This window comes from Oncorhynchus nerka, linkage group LG27, assembly GCF_034236695.1.
Source record: "Oncorhynchus nerka isolate Pitt River linkage group LG27, Oner_Uvic_2.0, whole genome shotgun sequence".
Lineage (NCBI taxonomy): Eukaryota > Metazoa > Chordata > Actinopteri > Salmoniformes > Salmonidae > Oncorhynchus > Oncorhynchus nerka.
The window spans coordinates 92,789,440-92,811,488 of NC_088422.1; the positions used below are offsets into that span (position 1 = coordinate 92,789,440).

The 22,049-nt window shown below is 45.0% G+C and overlaps 1 protein-coding gene across 1 annotated transcript in view; it reads right to left on the minus strand.

Moving 5' to 3' along the window:
- The window catches only part of LOC115124005 (A disintegrin and metalloproteinase with thrombospondin motifs 7), a 185,129-nt gene that overhangs the window by 55,339 nt on the left and 107,741 nt on the right, over positions 1–22,049 (minus strand). Inside the window, 2 exon segments of the mRNA XM_065011186.1 lie at positions 1,027–1,240; positions 2,300–2,426. Of these exon segments, the coding sequence (XP_064867258.1) occupies positions 1,027–1,240; positions 2,300–2,426 (341 nt within the window).

The window sequence follows — 22,049 nt, forward strand, 5'->3', positions numbered from 1 at the left end:
CACTTCATGACCTGTCCACCTCCTCTACCCTTCAGGACCTGTCCACCTCCTCTACCATTCCTGACCTGTCCACCTCCTCTCCTCTTCAGGACCTGTCCACCTCCTCTACCCTTCAGGACCTGTCCACCTCCTCTACCCTTCAGGACCTGTCCACCTCCTCTACCCTTCAGGACCTGTCCACCTCCTCTACCCTTCAGGACCTGTCCACCTCCTCTACCCTTCAGGACCTGTCCACCTCCTCTACCCTTCAGGACCTGTCCACCTCCTCTACCCTTCAGGACCTGTCCACCTCCTCTACCCTTCAGGACCTGTCCACCTCCTCTACCCTTCAGGACCTGTCCACCTCCTCTACCCTTCAGGACCTGTCCACCTCCTCTACCCTTCAGGACCTGTCCACCTCCTCTACCCTTCAGGACCTGTCCACCTCCTCTACCCTTCAGGACCTGTCCACCTCCTCTACCCTTCAGGACCTGTCCACCTCCTCTACCCTTCAGGACCTGTCCACCTCCTCTACCCTTCAGGACCTGTCCACCTCCACTACCCTTCAGGACCTGTCCACCTCCTCTACCCTTCAGGACCTGTCCACCTCCTCTACCCTTCAGGACCTGTCCGCCTCCTCTCCTCTTCATGATCTGTCCACCTCCTCTCCTCTTCATGACCTGTCCACCTCCTCTACCCTTCATGACCTGTCCACCTCCTCTACCCTTCAGGACCTGTCCACCTCCTCTCCTCTTCATGGTGCTCATAAGAGTTTTCACTTACAATTAAGTTCGTATACATTTTAATTAGGTTATACATAGTGTGTTAACTGCTTCCTCAAAATCTTTCCCATGCCTACTCCACTCAAATATCGTGGAACCAGAGTTAAATTAGCCTCTGTTTCAACTTGTACTCCCAGTGCAGAAAATTCAGCATTTTCCACATTAAACAAGACGAGACCAGATGTTCCTTCCTTCCTTAGCCTCTCCCTTCTCTGTATGAATCACTGCTGGAGCCGTATCACATTCCCCTGAATGGCCTCCTCACCTCAGACCAGTTGCCTGTGGACCAGTCCGCGGGGCAGGGGACATGAGCGTTACAAGGCGCCGCTGACTCAGGCCTGGGTATGTGGTGACATTCAGAGGGCTGCAGGGCTCTGTTCTCCTCCAGACTCACGGCCTGGATGCACAGCACCGTCCTCTTGGCCAAGCCCTTCTCACCGCACGTGGCCGAGCACTTCTGCCACTCGCCCACCCACCATCTGAATGGAATGGTCACAAAGAAAGACAGACAGAAAGTGTAATGTGTGTGTGTGTTTGTGCTTAGTGCATGTTTGAGAGGGTGTATTCTTTCTGGTGTGTTAATTATTCTAATATTTGTTTTATCCCTCCCCCCCCCAATTTCGTGGTATTCAATTGGTAGTTATGGTCTTGTCTCATCGCTGCAACTCCCCTACAGACTCTGGAGAGGCGAAGGTCGAGAGCCGTGCGTCTTCCGAAACACAACCCAACCAAACCACACTGCTTCTTGACACAATGCCCACTTAACCCGGAAGCCAGCCGCACCAATGTGTCGCAGGAAACACCGTACACCTGGCGACCGTGTCAGCGTACACTGCGCCCGGCCTGCCACAGGAGTCGCTAGAGCGCGATGGGACAAGGACATCCCTGCTGGCCAAACCCTCCCCTAACCCGGACGATGTTGGGCCAATTGTGCGCCGCCCCATGAGTCTCCCGGTCGTGTCCAGCTGTGTCAGAGCCTGGACTCAAACCCAGAATCTCTCTAGCAGCACAGCTAGCATTGTGATGCAGTGCCTTAGACCACTGCGCCACTCGGGAGGCCTTTCTGGTGTGTTTCTGAACGCATGTATGATTGATGTGTATGTGTGTGTGCATGTACGTGTGTGTGTTTACAAAGGTGTGTGTGTGCATGTACGTGTGTGTGTGTTTACAAAGGTGTGTGTGTGTATGTGCGTGTGTGTGCATGTACGTGTGTGTGTGTTTACAAAGGTGTGTGTGTGTATGTGCGTGTGTGTGCATGTACGTGTGTGTGTGTTTACAAAGGTGTGTGTGTGTATGTGCGTGTGTGTGCATGTACGTGTGTGTGTGTTTACAAAGGTGTGTGTGTGTATGTGTGTATGTGCGTGTGTGTGCATGTACGTGTGTGTGTGTTTACAAAGGTGTGTGTGTGTATGTGTGTATGTGCGTGTGTGTGCATGTACGTGTGTGTGTGTTTACAAAGGTGTGTGTGTGTGAGAGAGCATGCAAGCCCTACAGTGGGTCTTGTCCCAGTATAAATCTGGTCCTGGGGGCAAACTCACATGGCTGGGCAAAGCTCCTCATTGCAACTGGCTCGTTTATCGTCAGGACGGGTCGTCGGGTCACAGTAGCCCTCTTCTACTATCCCAGAGGTCCTCTCCACACAGTGAACAATCTGTCGCTGGACACCTGGAAATCCAGAGGGATACACAGGAACAGCTGTTAGAAACACACACACACACACACACACACACACACACACACAGAAAGACCCCCCCACACACACACACACACACACACACACACACACACACACACACACACACACACACACACACACACACACACACACATCTAAAACACAGACACACACCAAAGCACCCAGACATATCCTCGGACACGCATCAAGTAGCAGGTCTCAGAACAGAAACTCACACAGGCATGAACACAAGTCAAATGTTTCTACAGTTTAAGATACATTACTGATTAATAGCTTTCAAAGCAGACTCCTACAGTAAATGTTGGTCAGTCAACTGAGTTGCAGTAAACACATCTACAATGCATTTGGAAAGTATTCAGACCCCATGACGTTTTCCACATTTTGTTATTCTAAAATGGATTAAATAAAATAAAATAAATACTCAGAAATCTACATACAAAACCCCATAACCCCATAACAAAGCAAAAAACTGGTTTTTAGACATTTTTACGAATGTATTATAAAGAACATAATTTTCCATTGATCATCCTTGAGATGATTCTACAACTTGATTGGAGTCCACCTGTGGTAAATTATATTGATTGGACATGATTTGGAAAGGCACACACCTGTCTATATAAGGCCCCACAGTTGACAGTCCATGTCAGAGCAAAAACCAAGCCATGAGGTCGAAGGAATTGTCCGTAGAGCTCCGAGACAGGATCGTATCGAGTCAGATCTGGGGAAGGGTACCAAAAAACGTCTGCAGCATTGAAGGTCCCCAAGAACACAGTGGCCTCTATCATTCTTAAATTGAAGATGTTTGGAACCACCAAGACTCTTCCTAGAGTCAAACTGAGCAATCGGGGGAGAAGGGCGAAGCGAAGTGACCAAGAACCTGATGGTCACTCTGATAGAGCTCCAGAGTTCCTCTGTGGAGATAAGAGTACCTTCCAGAAGGACAACCATCTCTGCAGCACTCCAATCGGGCCTTTATGGTAGAGTGGCCAGACCGAAGCCACACCTCAGTAAAAAACATGACAGCCCGCTTGGAGTTTGCCAAAAGACACCTAAAGATTCTGACCATGAGTAACAAGATCTCTGGTCTGATGAAACCAAGATTGAACTCTTTAGCCTGAATGCCAAGCGTCATGTCTAGAGGAAACCTGGCACCATCCCTAAGGTGAAGCATGGTGGTGGCACCATCATGCTGTGGGGATGTTTTTCAGCAAAAGGTTGACTAGGATCAAGGGGAAAGATGAACGGAGCAAAGTATAGAGAGATCCTTGATGAAAACCTGCTCCAGAGCGCTCAGGACCTCAGACTGTGGTGAAGGTTCACCTTCCAACAGGACAACAACCCTAAGCACACAGCCAAGACAATGCAGGAGTGGCTTCAGGACAAGTCTCTGAATGTCCTTGAGTTGCCAAGCCAGAGCATGGACTTGAACATCTCTGAGAAATAGGAAAATAGCTGTGCAGCAATGCTCCCCATCCAACCTGACAGAGATTGAGAGGATTTGCAGAGAAGATTGGGAGAATGTCCCGAATACAGGTGTGCCAAGCTTGTAGCATCATACCCAAGAAAAATCAATGCTGTAATCGCTGCCAAAGGTGCTTCAACAAAGTACTGAGTAAAGGGTCTGAATACTTATGTAAATGTGATATCAGTTATTTAATTAGAATACATTTGCAAAAATGTCTAAAAACCTGTTTTTGATTTGTCATTATGGGCTATTATGTGTAGATTGATAAGGGAAAAAAACTATTTAATACATTTTAGAATACGGCTGTAACGTAACAAAATGTGGAAAAAGTGAAGGGGTCTGAATACTTTCTGAAGGCACAGTATATCCAGTAATTACAAGACCATAGACTGGGATCTGGATGCTCTGGAACCACTCATATGTCCCTGCAGGCATTATGGGGTGTCAAATTACCACTGCAATTCAATTCTGGAAACATGGATGATTATTAAAAGACTGAATATAAATGAATGTTAGGCTAATACACTGCTCAAAAAAATAAAGGGAACACTAAAATAACACATCCTAGATCTGAATGAATGAAATGTTCTTATGAAATACTTTTTTCTTTACATAGATGAATGTGCTGACAACAAAATCACACAAAAATTATCAATGGAAATCTAATTTAGATTTCATGGAGGTCTGGATTTGGAGTCAAAATTAAAGTGCAAAACCACACTACAGGCTGATCCAACATTGATGTTTTGTCCTTAAAACAAGTCAAAAGGAGGCTCAGTAGTGTGTGTGGCCTCCACGTGCCTGTATGACCTCCCTACAACGCCTGGGCATGCTCCTGATGAGGTGGCGGATGGTCTCCTGAGGGATCTCCTCCCAGACCTGGACTAAAGCATCCGCCAACTCCTGGACAGTCTGTTGGTGGATGGAGCGAGACATGATGTCCCAGATATGCTCAATTGGATTCAGGCCTTCCTCTTGCAGGACCTGCTGACACACTCCAGCCACATGAGGTCTAGCATTGTCTTGCATTAGGAGGAACCCAGGGCCAACTGCACCAGCATATGGTCTCACAAGGGGTCTGAGGATCTCATCTCGGTACCTAATGGCAGTCAGGCTACCTCTGGCAGGCACATGGAGGGCTGTGCGGCCCCCCAAAGAAATGCCACCCCACACCATGACTGACCCACCGCCAAACCGGTCATGCTGGAGGATGTTGCAGGCAGCAGAACGTTCTCCACGGCGTCTCCAGACTCTGTCACGTCTGTCACATGTGCTCAGTGTGAACCTGCTTTCATCTGTGAAGAGCACAGGGCGCCAGTGGCGAATTTGCCAATCTTGGTGTTCTCTGGCAAATGCCAAACGTCCTGCACGGTGTTGGGCTGTAAGCACAACCCCCACCTGTGGACGTCGGGCCCTCATACCACCCTCATGGAGTTTGTTTCTGACCGTTTGAGCAGACACATGCACATTTGTGGCCTGCTGGAGGTCATTTTGCAGGGCTCTGGCAGTGCTCCTCCTGCTCCTCCTTGCACAAATGTGGAGGTAGCGGTCCTGCTGCTAGGTTGTTGGCCTCCTCCACGTCTCCTGATGTACTGGCCTGTCTCCTGGTAGCGCCTTCATGCTCTGGACACTACGCTGACAGACACAGCAAACCTTCTTGCCATAGCTCGCATTGATGTTCCATCCTGGATGAGTTGCACTACCTGAGCCACTTGTGTGCTACCACTAGACTGAAAGCACCGCCAGCATTCAAAAGTGACCAAAACATCAGCCAGGAAGCATGGGAACTGAGAAGTGGTCTGTGGTAACCACCTGCAGAACCACTCCTTTATTGGGGGTGTCTTGCTAATTGCCTATAATTTCCACCTGTTGTCTATTCCGTTTGCACAACAGCATGTGACATTTATTGTCAATCAGTGTTGCTTCCTAAGTGGACAGTTTGATTTCACAGAAGTGTGATTGACTTGGACTTACATTGTGTTGTTTAAGTGTTCCCTTTATTTTTTTGAGCTGTGTACATTATACTGCTATTCAACTTTAGAACATCCTTAATGATGAATTATAGACATTACTATACATTTTATACCCAGCGATATTAGGGTAACTTGAGATTTTGCAAAGGGGTTACTGTAAGTCAATGTTTACAGCAGTTTAAAACACAAAGAAATCTGAAATCCATTGGAGACACATTTCTAATGATCCTCAAACTTCTGTCTGGCAAGCTGGGACTTGTCTGAATGGAGAACAGAAACTTTATTGTCCATCTTTGTCTTCTGCTCCCCGAGACAACATCCCTCAAGTCACACCTCATAGCCAGAACAAGTCTCAAATCTAGGGAGCCGCTGTGATGAGAGTTGTGGTTGTGAGACAGCCCTGGACAAGACAAGAAGGAAACCCCCTGAGGGTGCGAGACCAATTTATCTGTTCCTCTCATCTTTCTCCCCGTCATTAGCCTCTACTCCCCCTCAGGGCTTCCAACCCCTCTGAGCAGGGGCCAACCTCTCACCTCCGCTGGTCCTTCCTGCATGGGCCAGTGAGACGGCTTTGTCTGCTAGCTGACATACACCGTGACTGACAAACCCTGGCAGAGGGAGGGGGAGGCACGGCAACCCCTGGGAGAGGGAGGTGGAGGCACGGCAAACCCTGGGAGAGGGAGGTGGAGGCACAGAAACCCCTGGGAGAGGGAGGGGGAGGCACAGCAACCCCTGGGAGAGGGAGGGGGAGGCACAGCAACCCCTGGGAGGGGGAGGGGAAAGCACAGCAACCCCTGGGAGGGGAAAGCACAGCAACCCCTGGGAGAGGGAGGTGGAGGCACGCAAACCCTGGGAGAGGGAGGGGGAGGCACAGCAACCCCTGGGAGGGGGAAGGGAAAGCACAGCAACCCCTGGGAGAGGGAGGGGAGGCACAGCAACCCCTAGGAGGGGGAGGGGGCACAGCAACCCCTGGGAGAGGGAGGTGGAGGCACGGCAAACCCTGGGAGAGGGAGGGGGAGGCACAGCAACCCCTGGGAGAGGGAGGTGGAGGCACGGCAAAACCCTGGGAGAGGGAGGTGGAGGCACGGCAAAACCCTGGGAGAGGGAGGTGGAGGCACGGCAAACCCTGGGATAGGGAGGGGGAGGCACGGCAAACCCTGGGATAGGTAGGGGGAGGCACGGCAAACCCTGGGATAGGGAGGGGGAGGCACGGCAAACACTGGGATAGGGAGGGGGAGGCACGGCAACCCCTGGGAGAGGGAGGTGGAGGCACAGCAACCCCTGGGAGAGGGAGGTGGAGGCACAGCATAACCCTGGGAGAGGAAGGTGGAGGCACGGCAAACCCTGGGATAGGGAGGGGGAGGCACGGCAAACCCTGGGATAGGGAGGGGGAGACACGGAAACCCCTGGGAGAGGGAGGTGGAGGCACGGCAAACCCTGGGATAGGGAGGGGGAGGCACAGCAACCCCTGGGAGGGGGAAGCACGGGGGCAAATGACATCATATAAGAGACTGGGAAAAGGGAAGCCAGATGGTGGGAAGGATCAGTGGGTAACAGAGACGTAGATTAGAGGGATGTTCAGGAGTATGTCTGATGTATTAGGTGAACCACAGGTCCCTCACATAATGGATTCTGCAGAATGAAGCTCACAACATTTTGCTCGTAGCAGTATGTTGATAAAAGAGGTGTATATCTACACTCCTACGCGGCTTGAATAGAACCCCTGGGCTTTCCTGGGAAAGTCAGAACAATAACCTGAAGGGTGGGAACCAGTCATTTTATACCAGAACTCACCAGTTGTAATGCACTTAAACTTGTGAATACTGCATAAGATATCGTAAACGGACCCCTGCTATGTTAGGAAATGAAACATTCAGTGACAGCTATAGCAAACTATCATGTTCTGATATGATAAACACAGAGCAATGCCAATCTCTATCTCAGATTTACTCCACTATAATTGGGGAAAGAGGGAACTACTTATCCAGACAGTCTAAACGAGGTTACATTGCGCCAGAGACAGAATATGTCATCTACACTGAGTATACAAAACATTAAGAACACCTGCTCTTTCCATTACATACACTGACCAGGTGAATCCAGGTGAAAGCTATGATCCCTTATTGAGGTCAGTTGTTAAATCCACTTCAAATCAGTGTAGATGAAGGGTAAGAGATGGATTAAAGAAGGATTTCTAAGCCATGAGACATGGATTGTGTATGTGTGCCATTCAGACAGTGAATGAGCAAGACAAAAGATTTAAGTGCCTTTGAACGGGGTATGGTAGTAGGTACCAGGCGCACCGGTTTGTGTCAAGAACTGCAAAGCTGCTGGGTTTTTCCACACTAAACAGTTTCCAGTGTGTATCAAGAATGGTCCACCACGCAAAAGACATCTAGCCAACTTGACAATTGTGGGAAGCATTGGAGTCAACATGGGCCAGAATCCATGTGGAACGCCTTGTAGAGTCCATACCTTGTCGAATTGAGGCTGTTCTGTGGGCAAAAGCAGGTGCAACTTAATATTAGGAAGGTGTTCCTAATGCTTGGTATACTCAGTTCATATTTAATCTGAAATCTGTGTGAACACAAGTCACTTGGCAAAGCTAGGACATCAAGTTGACAAGGTGCAAAGACAGTCTTCCAAGGCAAGGCAATGATCTCTTGAAAGGCCATTTGGCATAAAAGTCATCTCTGCTATCCACATCAGTTTATATGGGATAATGCAATCACAAACCAGAGGAGAGTCAGAGAGTACTGTGTACAAGCAGACTTCAGTCCAACTACAGTAGGAGGCATGTCATCAGCCGCCTACATAGAAATACCAAGAATTCACCACGGCTCAGTATTCCAAAGAAGAAAGCCATTAAGCCATCATGGTTATAACAGAGGACAAAGATGCTTCAGGATAATGACATCACAGTTTGGTGCGATTCTTTAGAAAAAAATAATTGACTTAGTCAAAGATACACTTTAGTAGAGGCATTCAGCTACAGTTGTTGTAATTGCTTTTTTTGTCCTTGTTATAATGAAAAACAGCATGCAATGTGGGGTCGTTACTAGTTGAATTAAATCGATTTGTTAGTTTTGTGACGTTACTTTTTATCATCTAAATTCCTATATAAAAGGGCACAGAGGGGCAGTGTGTTGAGCACTGAATGATAAAGTAAAGAAATAGGTTAGTCTGTGTAGTGAAATGGAAGGAAACAACTTAACATTCTTCAGGCAAGAATAATGATGCCAGCACACACACATTAAATATCCTGCATTTGTGAAATTCAAATCGAGCCTCCAATCTCCAGAAGGCTCAATTTTTTTGAACCCACTTATAGTTAAATTGCAATACTCTATGAGTACCCGCTAAAGAGACAGGCTCTTAGTCACTTCGAGATTGTTCATAGAATATGAAGACTGTATAGAGAAGCAAGACCATCTGTGCTCAAATTCCAACCTCAAATGGCCTAAAACTGAATTAATCACAGAAGCGTCTCATTTAATAAGGGAGGTCTCTTGTGAATAAAAAGATGGTGCCTGAGCAGATGTCAACACATCAGAATTGGGTGCAGCTTGTTACCAGGGTAGGCCTCATCCTGCATGAATCTATACTGCTGAATGGTCTCTCCAAACCCATCATTTACAGTGGGATGTTATCCACATGTTGCCATCCATGGCAGAACATTCATTGTAGACAATCATCATTATACTATAGGAAAAATAAATCACAAACAGAAATTATAATAAGTATTCAGAGGAGTCTTTTCCACTAACTTGCCCATTCAAATCAAATGTGACTTGTCACACACGCCGAATACAACAGATGTAGACCTTACAGTGAAATACCAACAATTCCGTTTTAAGAAATCAAATAAAAAGTTTATAATTAAAGAGCAGCAGTAAAATAACAATAGAGAGACTATATTTAGAGGGTACCGGTACAGAGTCAATGTGTGGGGGCACCGGTTAGTCGAGGTAATTGAAGTAATATGTACATGTAGGTAGAGTTATTAAAGTGACTATGCATAGATAATAACAGAGTAGCAGCAGTGTAAAAGAGGGGGGACAATGCAAATAGTCTGGGAAGCCATTTGATTAGACATTCAGGAGTCTTATGGCTTGGGGGTAGAATCTGTTTAGAAGCATCTTGGACCTAAACTCGGTGCTCCGGTACCACTTGCCGTGTGGTAGCAGAGAGAACTGTCTATGACTAGGAAGGCTGGAGCCTTTGACAATTTTTAGGGCCTTCCTCTGACATCGCCTGGTATAGAGGTCCTGGATGGCAGGAAGCTTAGCCCCAGTGATGTACTGGGCTGTACTCACTACCCTCTGTAGTGCCATGCTGTCGGAGGCCGAGCAATTGCCATACCATGCAGTGATGCAACCCGTCAGGATGCTCTTGATGGTGCAGCTGTAGACATTTTTGAGGATCTCAGGACCCATGCCAAATCTTTTCATTCTCCTGAGGGGGAATAGGCTTTGTAGTGCCCTCTTCACGACTGTCTTGGTGTGCTTGGACCATGTTAGATTGTTGGTGATGTGGATACCAAGGAACTTGAAGCTCTCAACCTGCTCCACTACAGCCCCGTCGAGGAGAATGGGGACGTGCTTGGTCCTCCTTTTCCTGTAGTCCACAATCATCTCCTTTGTCATGATCACGTTGAGGGAGAGGTTGTTGTACTTGCACCATACGGTCAGGTCTGACCTCCCCCCTATATGCTGGCTCGTCGTTGTCGGTGATCAGACCTACCACTATTGTGTCATCGGCAAACTTAGTGATGGTGTTGGAGTCGTGTCTGGCTGTGCAGTCATGAGATATTCGTAGGTTTTGACCTTAAACTCATTTAATAAACGAGTGAACAAAACAAAAAGGGTCGTGCCCTCTTCACGACTGTCTGTCTTGACATCTAATTTGTAATTATCTTTGGGAATTCAGCCACATCATGCCAGTCTTCAATCATAGTAATGAATGACACATACACTCAGAGGCATACAGATGCCCCAACTGGCACGAGTTATTCGAATTTAACACGTTCAAAATCCCAAGTTGTCATCTCATCTCCAAATTCTAAAACTGGACTGCACGCCTGGTAGACAGTGAATCGCAATGCTGTGGTCAATACCAAATAATTAATTAGCTGCTCCTCTAGACCAATCAAAAGTTGGGAACCAGTGAGGCAAGACTGAGGTAATTTCGGATCTCTTTTTGGCCCCTTTTTAAACCTGAAGGAGTTTAAACACAGCATATACAAGCATATACAGGAGAGAGCCTTTAGTACATTACATAAGCCACAACTAATGATAATGAACAATTTGTCTTTCCTCCAGGGTAGGATTATGAAGATTTATACTTTGAGTATTGGCAAAAGTCCTATATAAACACTGGGCCTATCGGGACTGCCCTAGACACGCTGGGCAGAAACTCATTTTCTATGAGAAAGATGAGATGAATACTAGCAGCATGTTGTTCACTTCTCCCCAAGCTAAGGGGGATCCTCAGCAATGATCACTGAGAACATCTAAACAGTGGGGGGCTTCAGTAGTTTTGTTTTCTTCATACTGACTTACATGCCCCACATCTGTGAAGACTTTCGGAAGTTCAATAGCCTGACTACAAGATGCTGCTCTCTCTAAGCCCTAATGCAGAGTACCAAGGAACTTAAGCAACTTCTTCCTCAGTCCACGTGGGGTAAGTCAGGCTGAAAGTGAACAACAATAGCATTCTGTGCGATCATCACTTATCAGGAAATATGCTGGTTGAGTAAATAGCAAGCAGAGCAGACACTGAAAACAATAACCAACTATACTGAACAAAAATATAAAACGCAACATGTAAAGTGTTCTATACGCACAAAAATCATCTTTCTCTCAAATCTTGTGCACAAATTTGTTTACATTCCTTTAAGTGAGCATTTCTCCAAGATAATCCATCCACCTGACAGATGTGGCATATCAAGAAGCTGTTTAAACAGCATGATCATCACACAGGTGCACCTTGTGCTGGGGACAATAAAAGGGCACTCTAAAATGTGCAGTTTTTTTTTTCACGCCACAAATGTCTCAAGTTGAGGGAGTGTACAATTGGCATGCTGACTGCAGGAATTTTCGACCAGAGCTGTGGCCAGAAAATTTAATGTTAATTTCTCTACCATAAGCCACCTCCAACATCGTTTTAGAGAATTTGGCAGTACGTCCAACCGGCCTCACAACCGCAGACCACATGTAACCACACCAGCCCAGGACCTCCACATCCGGCTTCTTCACCTGCGGGATCGTCTGAGACCAGCTACCCGGACAGCTGATGAAACTGAGGAGTATTTCTGTCTGTAATAATGCCCTTTTGTGAGGAAAAACTCATTCTGATTGGCTGAGCCTAGCTCCCCAGTGGGTGGGCCTGGCTCCCATGTGGGTGGGCCTATCTCTCCCAGGTGCACCCTTGGCTGCGCCCCTGCCCAGTCATGTGAAATCCATAGATTAGAGCCTAATTCATTCATTTAAATTGACTGATTTCCATATATGAACCGTAAGAGGGTAAAATCGTTGAAATTGTTGCATGTTTGATTTATATTTTTGTTCAGTATAGAATAGGTCAGGTCTGATTCAGAGTGATCAAGACAGTTCTCTCTCAAGTGTCTTGAGTATCTACTCAACAAATAATTGCAACGAATTGAAAAGGAAAGAATAAACAGTCCATCTGTCTTGACAATGTCAGATTGGAAATATAGCCCCCCCCATTAGTAGCTCTGACTTTGCTGATTGCCACTTTGAGGAAAACCTGTACTTACTATGACTGTGATATGTGGTTGTCCCACATAGCTATTTTCAGATGAATGCAACTGGAAGTCTCTCTGGATAAGAACGTCTGATAAATGACTTAAATGTCTAAATAAACATATTCATCAGCTAGCAAACAATGCATTATGGATGAAAACCCCCAAGAAACAAATAACAAAATAAACCATATTCACAAGAAGCCGTCATGGAGTAATATTTTGGGGCACCTGCTGTCTTAAAAATGCCCTTTAAACAGTTACGCAATGCTCTCATTATTGCATTATCTCTCCCGTCACTGGCTAGGGCAAATGTGCCCTATATCCTGAGGTAGAGTGTAAATGCTACGAACACATAACAGATAGGACAGTTGACACCGGGAAATCTGTGAAACATTTGCATAATGCAAGCACACAAGAGTGTGGTCAGATAACCCCTTTGACCTCTGGTTGCGTTGCAGACAAAGGACTAATTGAGACTTCTCTACTCGGGAACATAGATACTCTGAATAACTCAAAGGACACACACCCAGTCTTGGCTAACAGACTGCTCTGAATACCTCTCAAAGGACACATACCCAGCCTTAGCTGACAGACTGCTCTGAATACCTCTCAAAGGACACATACCCAGCCTTAGCTGACAGACTGCTCTGAATACCTCTCAAAGGACACACACCCAGCCTTAGCTGACAGACTGCTCTGAATACCTCTCAAAGGACACACACCCAGCCTTAGCTGACAGACTGCTCTGAATACCTCTCAAAGGACACACACCCAGCCTTAGCTGACAGACTGCTCTGAATACCTCTCAAAGGACACATACCCAGCCTTAGCTGACAGACAACTTCAGTACGACAAGAGGCTGGACATCATTTAGTGGTCTGCCATTGACTGTAAAATATCATAAAAAATTGTATGTAGCCTTCCATGTCCCTTATATAATGCAGCATAGGACTATACTGTAACACTGGAAACACTGAAAAGACATTGATTGTTAAGTGTAAGTGGATGGGACAGGCCCACTGGAACTCATTAATATGCCAACTGCGAGAGCTTCCAGGAAGAGACTGAATAAATACAGAGGCTCAAGCCAAGTACACATGTTGGATATACACTACCATTCAAAAGTTTGGGGTCACTGAGAAATGTCATTGTTTTTTAAAGAAAAGCACATTTTTTTGTCCATTAAAATAACATCAAATTGATCAGAAATACAGTGTAGACATTGTTACACTCCTGTGTTCCAATGGCACGATGTGTTAGCTAATCCAAGTCTCAATGTCAACAGTGTAGAAACGACTACGGGATGCTGGCCTTCTAGGCAGAGTCGCAAAGAAAAATCAATATCTCAGACTGGCCAATAAAAAGAAAAGATTAAGATGGGAAAAAGATCAAAGACACTGGACAGAGGAACTCTGCCTAGAACGCCAGCATCCCGAAGTCGCCTCTTCACTGTTGACGTCGAGTCTGTTGTTTTGCGGGTACTATTTAATGAAGCTGCCTTGTACTTTTAACATTTTCTTTCCTCGTTAATGCATTTGAGCCAATCAGTTGTGTTGTGACAAGGTAGGGGTGGTATACAGAAGATAACCCTATTTGGTAAAATACCAAGTCCATATTATGGCAAGAACAGCTCAAATAAGCAAAGAGAAACGACAGTCCATCATTCCTTTAGGACATGAAGGTCAATCAATCTGGGAACATTTTAAGAACTTTGAAAGTTTCTTCAAGTTCAGTCCCAACAACCATCAAGAACTAATGATGAAAATGGCTCTCATGAGGACCGCCACAGGAAAGGAAGACCCAGAGTTACATCTGCTGCAGAGGATAACATCATTAGTTACCAGCCTCAGAAATTGCAGCCCAAATAAATGCTTCACAGAGTTCAAGTAACAGACACATCTCAACATCAACTGTTCAGAGGAGACAGCGTAAAATCCGGCCTTCATGGGCGAATTGCTGCTAAGAAACCACTACTAAAGGACACCAATAAGAAAAAGAAACTTGCTTGGGCCAAGAAACACGAGCAATGGACATTAGACAGGTGGAAATCGTTCCATTGGTCTGATGAGTCCAAATGTGAGATTTTTGGATCTAACCACCGTGTCTTTGTGAATAGGTGAACGGATGAGTAGGTGAACGGATGATCTCCGCATGCGTGGTTCCCACCGTGAAGCATGGAGGTGTGATGGTGCGATGCTGGTGACACTGTCTGTGATTTATTTAGAATTCAAGGCACACTTAACCAGCATGGCTACCACAGCATTCTGCAACGATATGCCATCCCATCTGGTTTGCCCTTAGTGGGACTATCATTTGTTTTTCAACAGGGCAATTACCCAACACACCTCCAGGCTGTGTAAGGGCTATTTGACCAAGACGGAGAGTGATGGAGTGCTGCATCAGATGACCTGGCCTCCACAATCATCCGACCTCAACCCAATTGAGAATGTTTGGGATGACTTGGACCGCAGAGTGAAGGAAAATGTGGGAACTCCTTCAAGACTGCTGGAAAAACATTCCAGTTGAAGCTGGTTGAGAGAATGCCAAGAGTGTGCAAAGCTGTCATCAAGGCAAAGGGTGGCTACTTTTAAGAATCTAAAATATATTTGGATTTGTTTAACATTTTTCAGTATGTTATTTCATAGTGTATGTCTTCACTATTATTCTACAATGTAGAAAATAGTAAAAATAAAGAAAAACCCTTGAATGAGTAGGTGTGTCCAAACATTTGACTGGTACTGTGTACACACACACACACACACACACACACACACACACACACACACACACACACACACACACACAAACACACAAACACACAAACACACCTCTTGATTTTTTTCCATATTTTGCTGCGTTAGTCTTATTCTAAAATGGATTAAACTGTTTACAATCAATACCCCATAATGACAGAGCAAAAACAGTTTTTTACACATTTTTGCTAACTTCTACCATTTTTAAATGCAAATATTGCATTTGCATAAGTATTCAGACCCTTTACTCAGTACCTTTGGCAGCGATTACAGCATTGGGTCGTCTTGGGCATGACACAAAGCTTGGCACACCAGTACTTGGGGAGTTTCTCCCATTCTTTTCTGCAGATCCTCTCAAGCTTTGTCTGGATGGGGAGCATCGCTGCATAGCTATTTTCAGGTCTCTTCAGCGATGTTTGATCTCGCTCAAGTCCGTGCTCTGGCTGGGCCACTCAGAGACTTGTCCCAAAGCCACTCCTGCATTGTCTTGGCTGTGTGCTTAGGGTCATTGTCCTGTCGGAAAGTGAGCCTTCAGCCTCAGTCTGAGTGCTCTGGAGCAGGTTTTCATCAAGGATCTCTCTGTACTTTGCTCCGTTCTTCTTTCCCTCGATCCTGACTAGTCTCCCAGTCCCTGCCGCAGGTTTCCTCCAGATGTGAAGCTTGGTATTGAGGCCAAAGAGCACAATCTTGGTTTCATCAGACCAGATAATCTGGTTTCTCATGGCCTGAAGAGTCCTTTAGGTGCCTTCTAGCAAACTCCAAGTGGTCTGTCATGTGCATTTTACAGAGGAGTGGCTTCCGTCTGGCCACTCTACCATAAAGGCCTGATTGATGGAGTGCTGCAGAGATGGTTGTCCTTCTGGAAGATTCTCCCATCTCCACAGACGAACTCTGGAGCTCTGTAAGAGTGACCATCGGGTTGTTCGTCACCTCCCTGACCAAGGCCCTCTTCCCCCAATTGCTCAGTTTGGCCAACCAGCCAGCTATAGGAAGTCTTGGTGGTTCCAAACTTCTTCCATTTAAGAATGATGGAGGCCACTGTGTTCTTGTGTACCTTCAATGCTGCAGAAATGTTTTGGTACCCTTCCCCAGGTCTGTGCCTCTACACAATCCTGTCTCGGAGCTCTACGGACAATTTCTTCGACCTCATGGCTTGGTTTTTGCTCTGACATGTACTGATAACTGTGGGACCTTATATAGACAGGTGTGTGCCTTTCCAAATCATGTCCAATCAATTGAATTTACCACAGGTGAACTCCTATCAAGCTGTAGAAACATCTCAAGTATGATCAATGGAAACAGGATAAACCAGAGCTCAATTTCAAGTCTCATAGCAAAGGGTCTGAATACTTAAAATAAGGTATTTCTGTTTTTTATTTGTATTAAATTTGCTTTTCACATTGTCATTATGGGGTATTATGGGGTATTATGGGGTATTGTGGGGTATTGTGGGGTATTGTGGGGTATTGTGGGGTATTGTGGGGTATTGTGGGGTATTGTATTGGGGTATTGTGGGGTATTGTGGGGTATTGTGGGGTATTGTGGGGTATTGTGGGGTATTGTGGGGTATTATGGGGTATTGTGGGGTATTATGGGGTATTGTGGGGTATTATGGGGTATTGTGGGGTATTGTGGGGTATTTGGGTGGGGTATTATGGGGTATTGTGGGGTATTATGGGGTATTGTGGGGTATTGGGGTATTATGGGGTATTGTGGGGTATTGTGGGGTATTGTGGGGTATTATGGGGTATTGTGGGGTATTGTGGGGTATTATGGGGTATTGTGGGGTATTATGGGGGTATTGTGGGGTATTATGGGGTATTGTGGGGTATTATGGGGTATTGTGGGGTATTATGGGGTATTATGGGGTATTGTGGGGTATTGTGGGGTATTATGGGGTATTATGGGGTATTGTGTGTAGTTTGATGAGGGAATTTAAAAAAATCTATTTTAGAATAAAATAAAACGTGGAAAAAGTCAAGGGGCCTGAATACACTACACAACATTGAATGGTTCCAGATGGCGGCTTGCCAAACCTTTAAATGTATAATCTTAACCTCACCCATAACCCTTAACCTAACCTTCTCCAAATGAGTCATTTTAGAACAAATTCTTATTTTCAATGACGGCCTAGGAATAGTGGATTAACTGCCTTGTTCAAGGGCAGAACGACAGATTTTTAACCTTGTCAGCTCTGGGATTTGATCTTGCAAGCTTCCGGGAACTAGTTCAATGCTGTAACCACTAGGCTACCTGCCGCCCCGCTCCTATGCCTAACTTAGAAGATGTACTATGCAGAAATCGCTCTGCCCTTTCCTAGTTGCTAAAATTCTAATAGTTCGCCTAATTTCAGTTTGTGACAAAACAAGCAAGTATAGTGTAGAGAATCATTGTACCATCTAAACCACTGTGAAATATATTTTACATAACCAAAAATATTGTATTTTCAGCTGATGTACAAAACCGAAAGTAAAAGACGCAAAAACAAAACGAGAAGCATAGAAATAGCACATAAAGAACAGTCCTGCAGCTTCTCAGACTTGCTTCCAATGAGAATGACAGATCTATAACTCCTATTTCTATGTCAATTTTATCTGGACGCCCAAAAAGTGACATATTGCAGCGTTAACCTTTGGATCTGCCGGCTGAATATCCACTTCCTAAATCATAGCCTTCACTGCCATTCAGAATAGTGATTGAATAGTCAATATTCAGTGACATAATTAAATAACCAGTTCGGCCAGAACAGTATTTATGCTGTGGATGTTTGTGGAGTCTGGTCATCGCCCTCTGCTCTCCTGGCGATTAAGCTGCGACTCTCTCCATTGCAATGTCCTCCTAACTTCAGAACACCGCTGTCAGGACACTGATGTTAGATAGGTGGCAGAAAGAAAAGGAAGAACATTTTGGGAAACTTCTCCCAAAACCTATTTCAGTGAGTCAGCCTGCCATGATGCAGACAGATGGTCTTATTCCTAGAGGCACTCTTGGGGAACCGAAGGAGTATCAGCCCACAACATTGCCTTTTGCTTTAGTTCACCTTGAGTGCTCTGTCGTTTGGCTAAAACCATTTGGGACTTGGTTGCAAACCATTTACCCTTCATTCTAATTAACTCAATACGTATCCAATCTGAAAGTCAGACTGCGTTTCTACATGGCACCTTTGAAAGTGCCAGTTACACATTAGCAGACTTGTCTTGGACGAAATGGCCAATTAACTTTCTCCCTTTGGAAAGGCCAAAAGTATCCCTTTACACGGTTTGAAAATGGCAGATTTGGACACCAATAAGTACCGAAATTAGAAGTCAGTGGCTGTACAGTAACATGCTATACATGACGTCAGAGCTCAGTGGCTGTACAGTAACATGCTATACATGACGTCAGAGCTCAGTGGCTGTACAGTAACATGCTATACATGACGTCAGAGCTCAGTGGCTGTACAGTAACATGCTATACATGACGTCAGAGCTCAGTGGCTGTACAGTAACATGCTATACATGACGTCAGAGCTCAGTGGCTGTACAGTAACATGCTATACATGACGTCAGAGCTCAGTGGCTGTACAGTAACATGCTATACATGACGTCAGAGCTCAGTGGCTGTACAGTAACATGCTATACATGACGTCAGAGCTCAGTGGCTGTACAGTAACATGCTATACATGACGTCAGAACTCAGTGGCTGTACAGTAACATGCTATACATGACGTCAGAGCTCAGTGGCTGTACAGTAACATGCTATACAGAGCTCAGTGGCTGTACAGTAACATGCTATCAGAGCTCAGTGGCTATACAGTAACATGCTATACATGACGTCAGAGCTCAGTGGCTGTACAGTAACATGCTATACATGACGTCAGAGCTCAGTGGCTGTACAGTAACATGCTATACATGACGTCAGAGCTCAGTGGCTGTACAGTAACATGCTATACATGACGTCAGAGCTCAGTGGCTGTACAGTAACATGCTATACATGACGTCAGAGCTCAGTGGCTGTACAGTAACATGCTATACATGACGTCAGAGCTCAGTGGCTGTACAGTAACATGCTATACATGATGCCAGAGCTCAGGCTCTCCGCTTCACAGCTGTTGTTTTGTTTGTCGTTGTTGTCTGAGTAAGGGAAATGCTGTAAATTAAGATGACTCAATGTATTTTGAAAGTTGAGAATCATAATGAAATACAAGCAAGCCAAACACCTCTGAGTCCAGATGTGCACTTCATATATATATTAGTTTTATGATATGTAGTGCCAACATTTAGGATCGCTATGTCTGATGTACAGTTACAAGATGTTATGGCATTATACCCTGGGTTGCCCTGAACAGAATGAGCCTGTGTTTGTTGTATTGTAAAGAAAATGTTCCACGGACCACACATCTGAATGCACTCATGACTCCATTCTATGTGCACCAAAATGACCACCTGCTTCTCTGAATTGCCTTGTGAAAGCCTAATACTGTAAGATCATATTTTATCATTTAGCTAGTCATGTTGGCAATAGAAGCTTTCAAACGATGTCCACCTGACCCAGATCGTGATTTATAATGGATCGTGTTTGAATCGTTTAGACAACAACAGCAATTGTGTGAAGGCGGGAATGCTGGGCTGTGTTCCAAAGAGTGTGTGTTCTAATTCCTCATTGACACAGCTAGGAGAGATCACAAAGCACCTCATAGTTGAAGACTGAGTCATAAAAGTGTGTTGGAGTGGTTTGTGGCCACTTGGAGACGCCAGTTACACTTCTCACTCAAACTCCTGTCATTATTTTGTCTTATGTTGCACCTTCCCCAAATTCTCCAAGAATATTTTTGTGTTACTGACTGTATCCAGAGCATTTTGAGATTTCGTTTTGAACAAATGCGACGGAAAAGTTAATTTAAAATGCACATCGAATCAACAGTGTAAAGGTTTGAATTCAGTCTTGTGTTTGGTGAACTGTTTTGTCCTCACCTTTAGACTAATAATGTTCCCATAAATGCCAAACTGTTCCCTTTTCATTGCTACCATGGTTATGCATACCATATTTCCTCTGGAAGAAACATTTCAATGTAGCCCTCTCCATGCAGGCCAATTCCCACGAGTGCAAAAGGTTACTTCTCATAAGTCATAGAATCCTTGCAGCATATCAGTTTTCCACTCCATTTGAGAGGGTCTTTTTTAAGGCAGTACAGTCAATGTAATTACTGAATTACTACACAGCCTTTGATCCTTGAGAATCATATTCAAGATGAGGGCAACTTGATTAAAAACGTTTCATCCTTTGCAGATTTTCGGTGAGAGCACATTCAAGTACCTTTTGGTTGACTTTAATGACAAGTTAATAATTCATTCTGTCCTGTTTAATAATTGATTCTGGCCGGCAGGATTTGCGAGCCAGAAGACACTTTATAACTACTGAATAGCAAAGCATTAGCGTAAGAATAGTCTGTACATTAAGATTCTTTACTCATCCAAACCATTTGTAATCGATTATCATGTGGTTGCTTTCTGGTTCAACTGAAGAAGGTTAGAGCCCCAAGAGAAATACGCATTGAGGTATACAGGAGCACGGCACAGAAAAACATCAAAGACTTTTTGAAAACTTTGACATGATAGAAAATGCAATCTGGACAAGCATTACCACCCAATTTTCCTTCCACTATGGAATTATGTGTAACTGCATCACTCCATGACCCTTAAGCCAGTTTAAGTAAGAAAACTCAGGTAATATTATTCAGAAAACATTAATAACATAATGAGGGATTTTCCTGTCGATCATTGCATATACTAAAACATTCAATACAATTTAAAGGTTTAAATATGCGTTCCACAGGGACTAGTTAAAGTAAGAAACTGTCAAAGTATTTCCTGTAAAAGTAGATGGAACAAGATGACTGGATTGTTCAATGAATACAGTAGCAAAAGAAAAAAGTGGCAGTGATTTCCACGTTCTGTCGAGTGATTGAAGCTCGTTGTTACTGTGTGGATCAAAATTACCCCATTTGAGACTTGCTTCTTCGAGGTAGAAAGACGTTTTTCTCATAGCCTGTGGAAATTCACTGCTACAGTAAGCAATGTAAGGAATTCTCGAATACCTGGTGAAAGCTCTCTTATACAAAATGTTCCTTTTAAACTTCAAACTTACCATTAAGGAAGGCAGTGTTGGATTACTCTCAAATCAGAATAATTAGCTGGAAAGGTTTTCCTCCGAGTATGACTATGTTGCATCTTTGAAGGGTTCATGTGGGTTCAATGTTTCCTTCAGAGGGTGATGAGTGAATCATGCTCAACAATAATCAGCCACGAAATTCAACAAGGCCTTGTATTAGAAATACCCTCCACTCAGGGATTCCATGCTGTTGGCATCCTTCACTACCCTCCACTCAGGGACTCCATGCCGTTGGCATCCTTCACTACCCTCCACTCAGGGATTCCATGCTGTTGGCATCCTTCACTACCCTCCACTCAGGGATTACATGCTGTTGGCATCCTTCACTACCCTCCACTCAGGGATTCCACGCTGTTGGCATCCTTCACTACCCTCCACTCAGGGATTCCACGCCGTTGGAATCCTTCACTACCCTCCACTCAGGGATTCCATGCTGTTGGCATCCTTCACTTACCCTCCACTCAGGGATTCCATGCTGTTGGCAT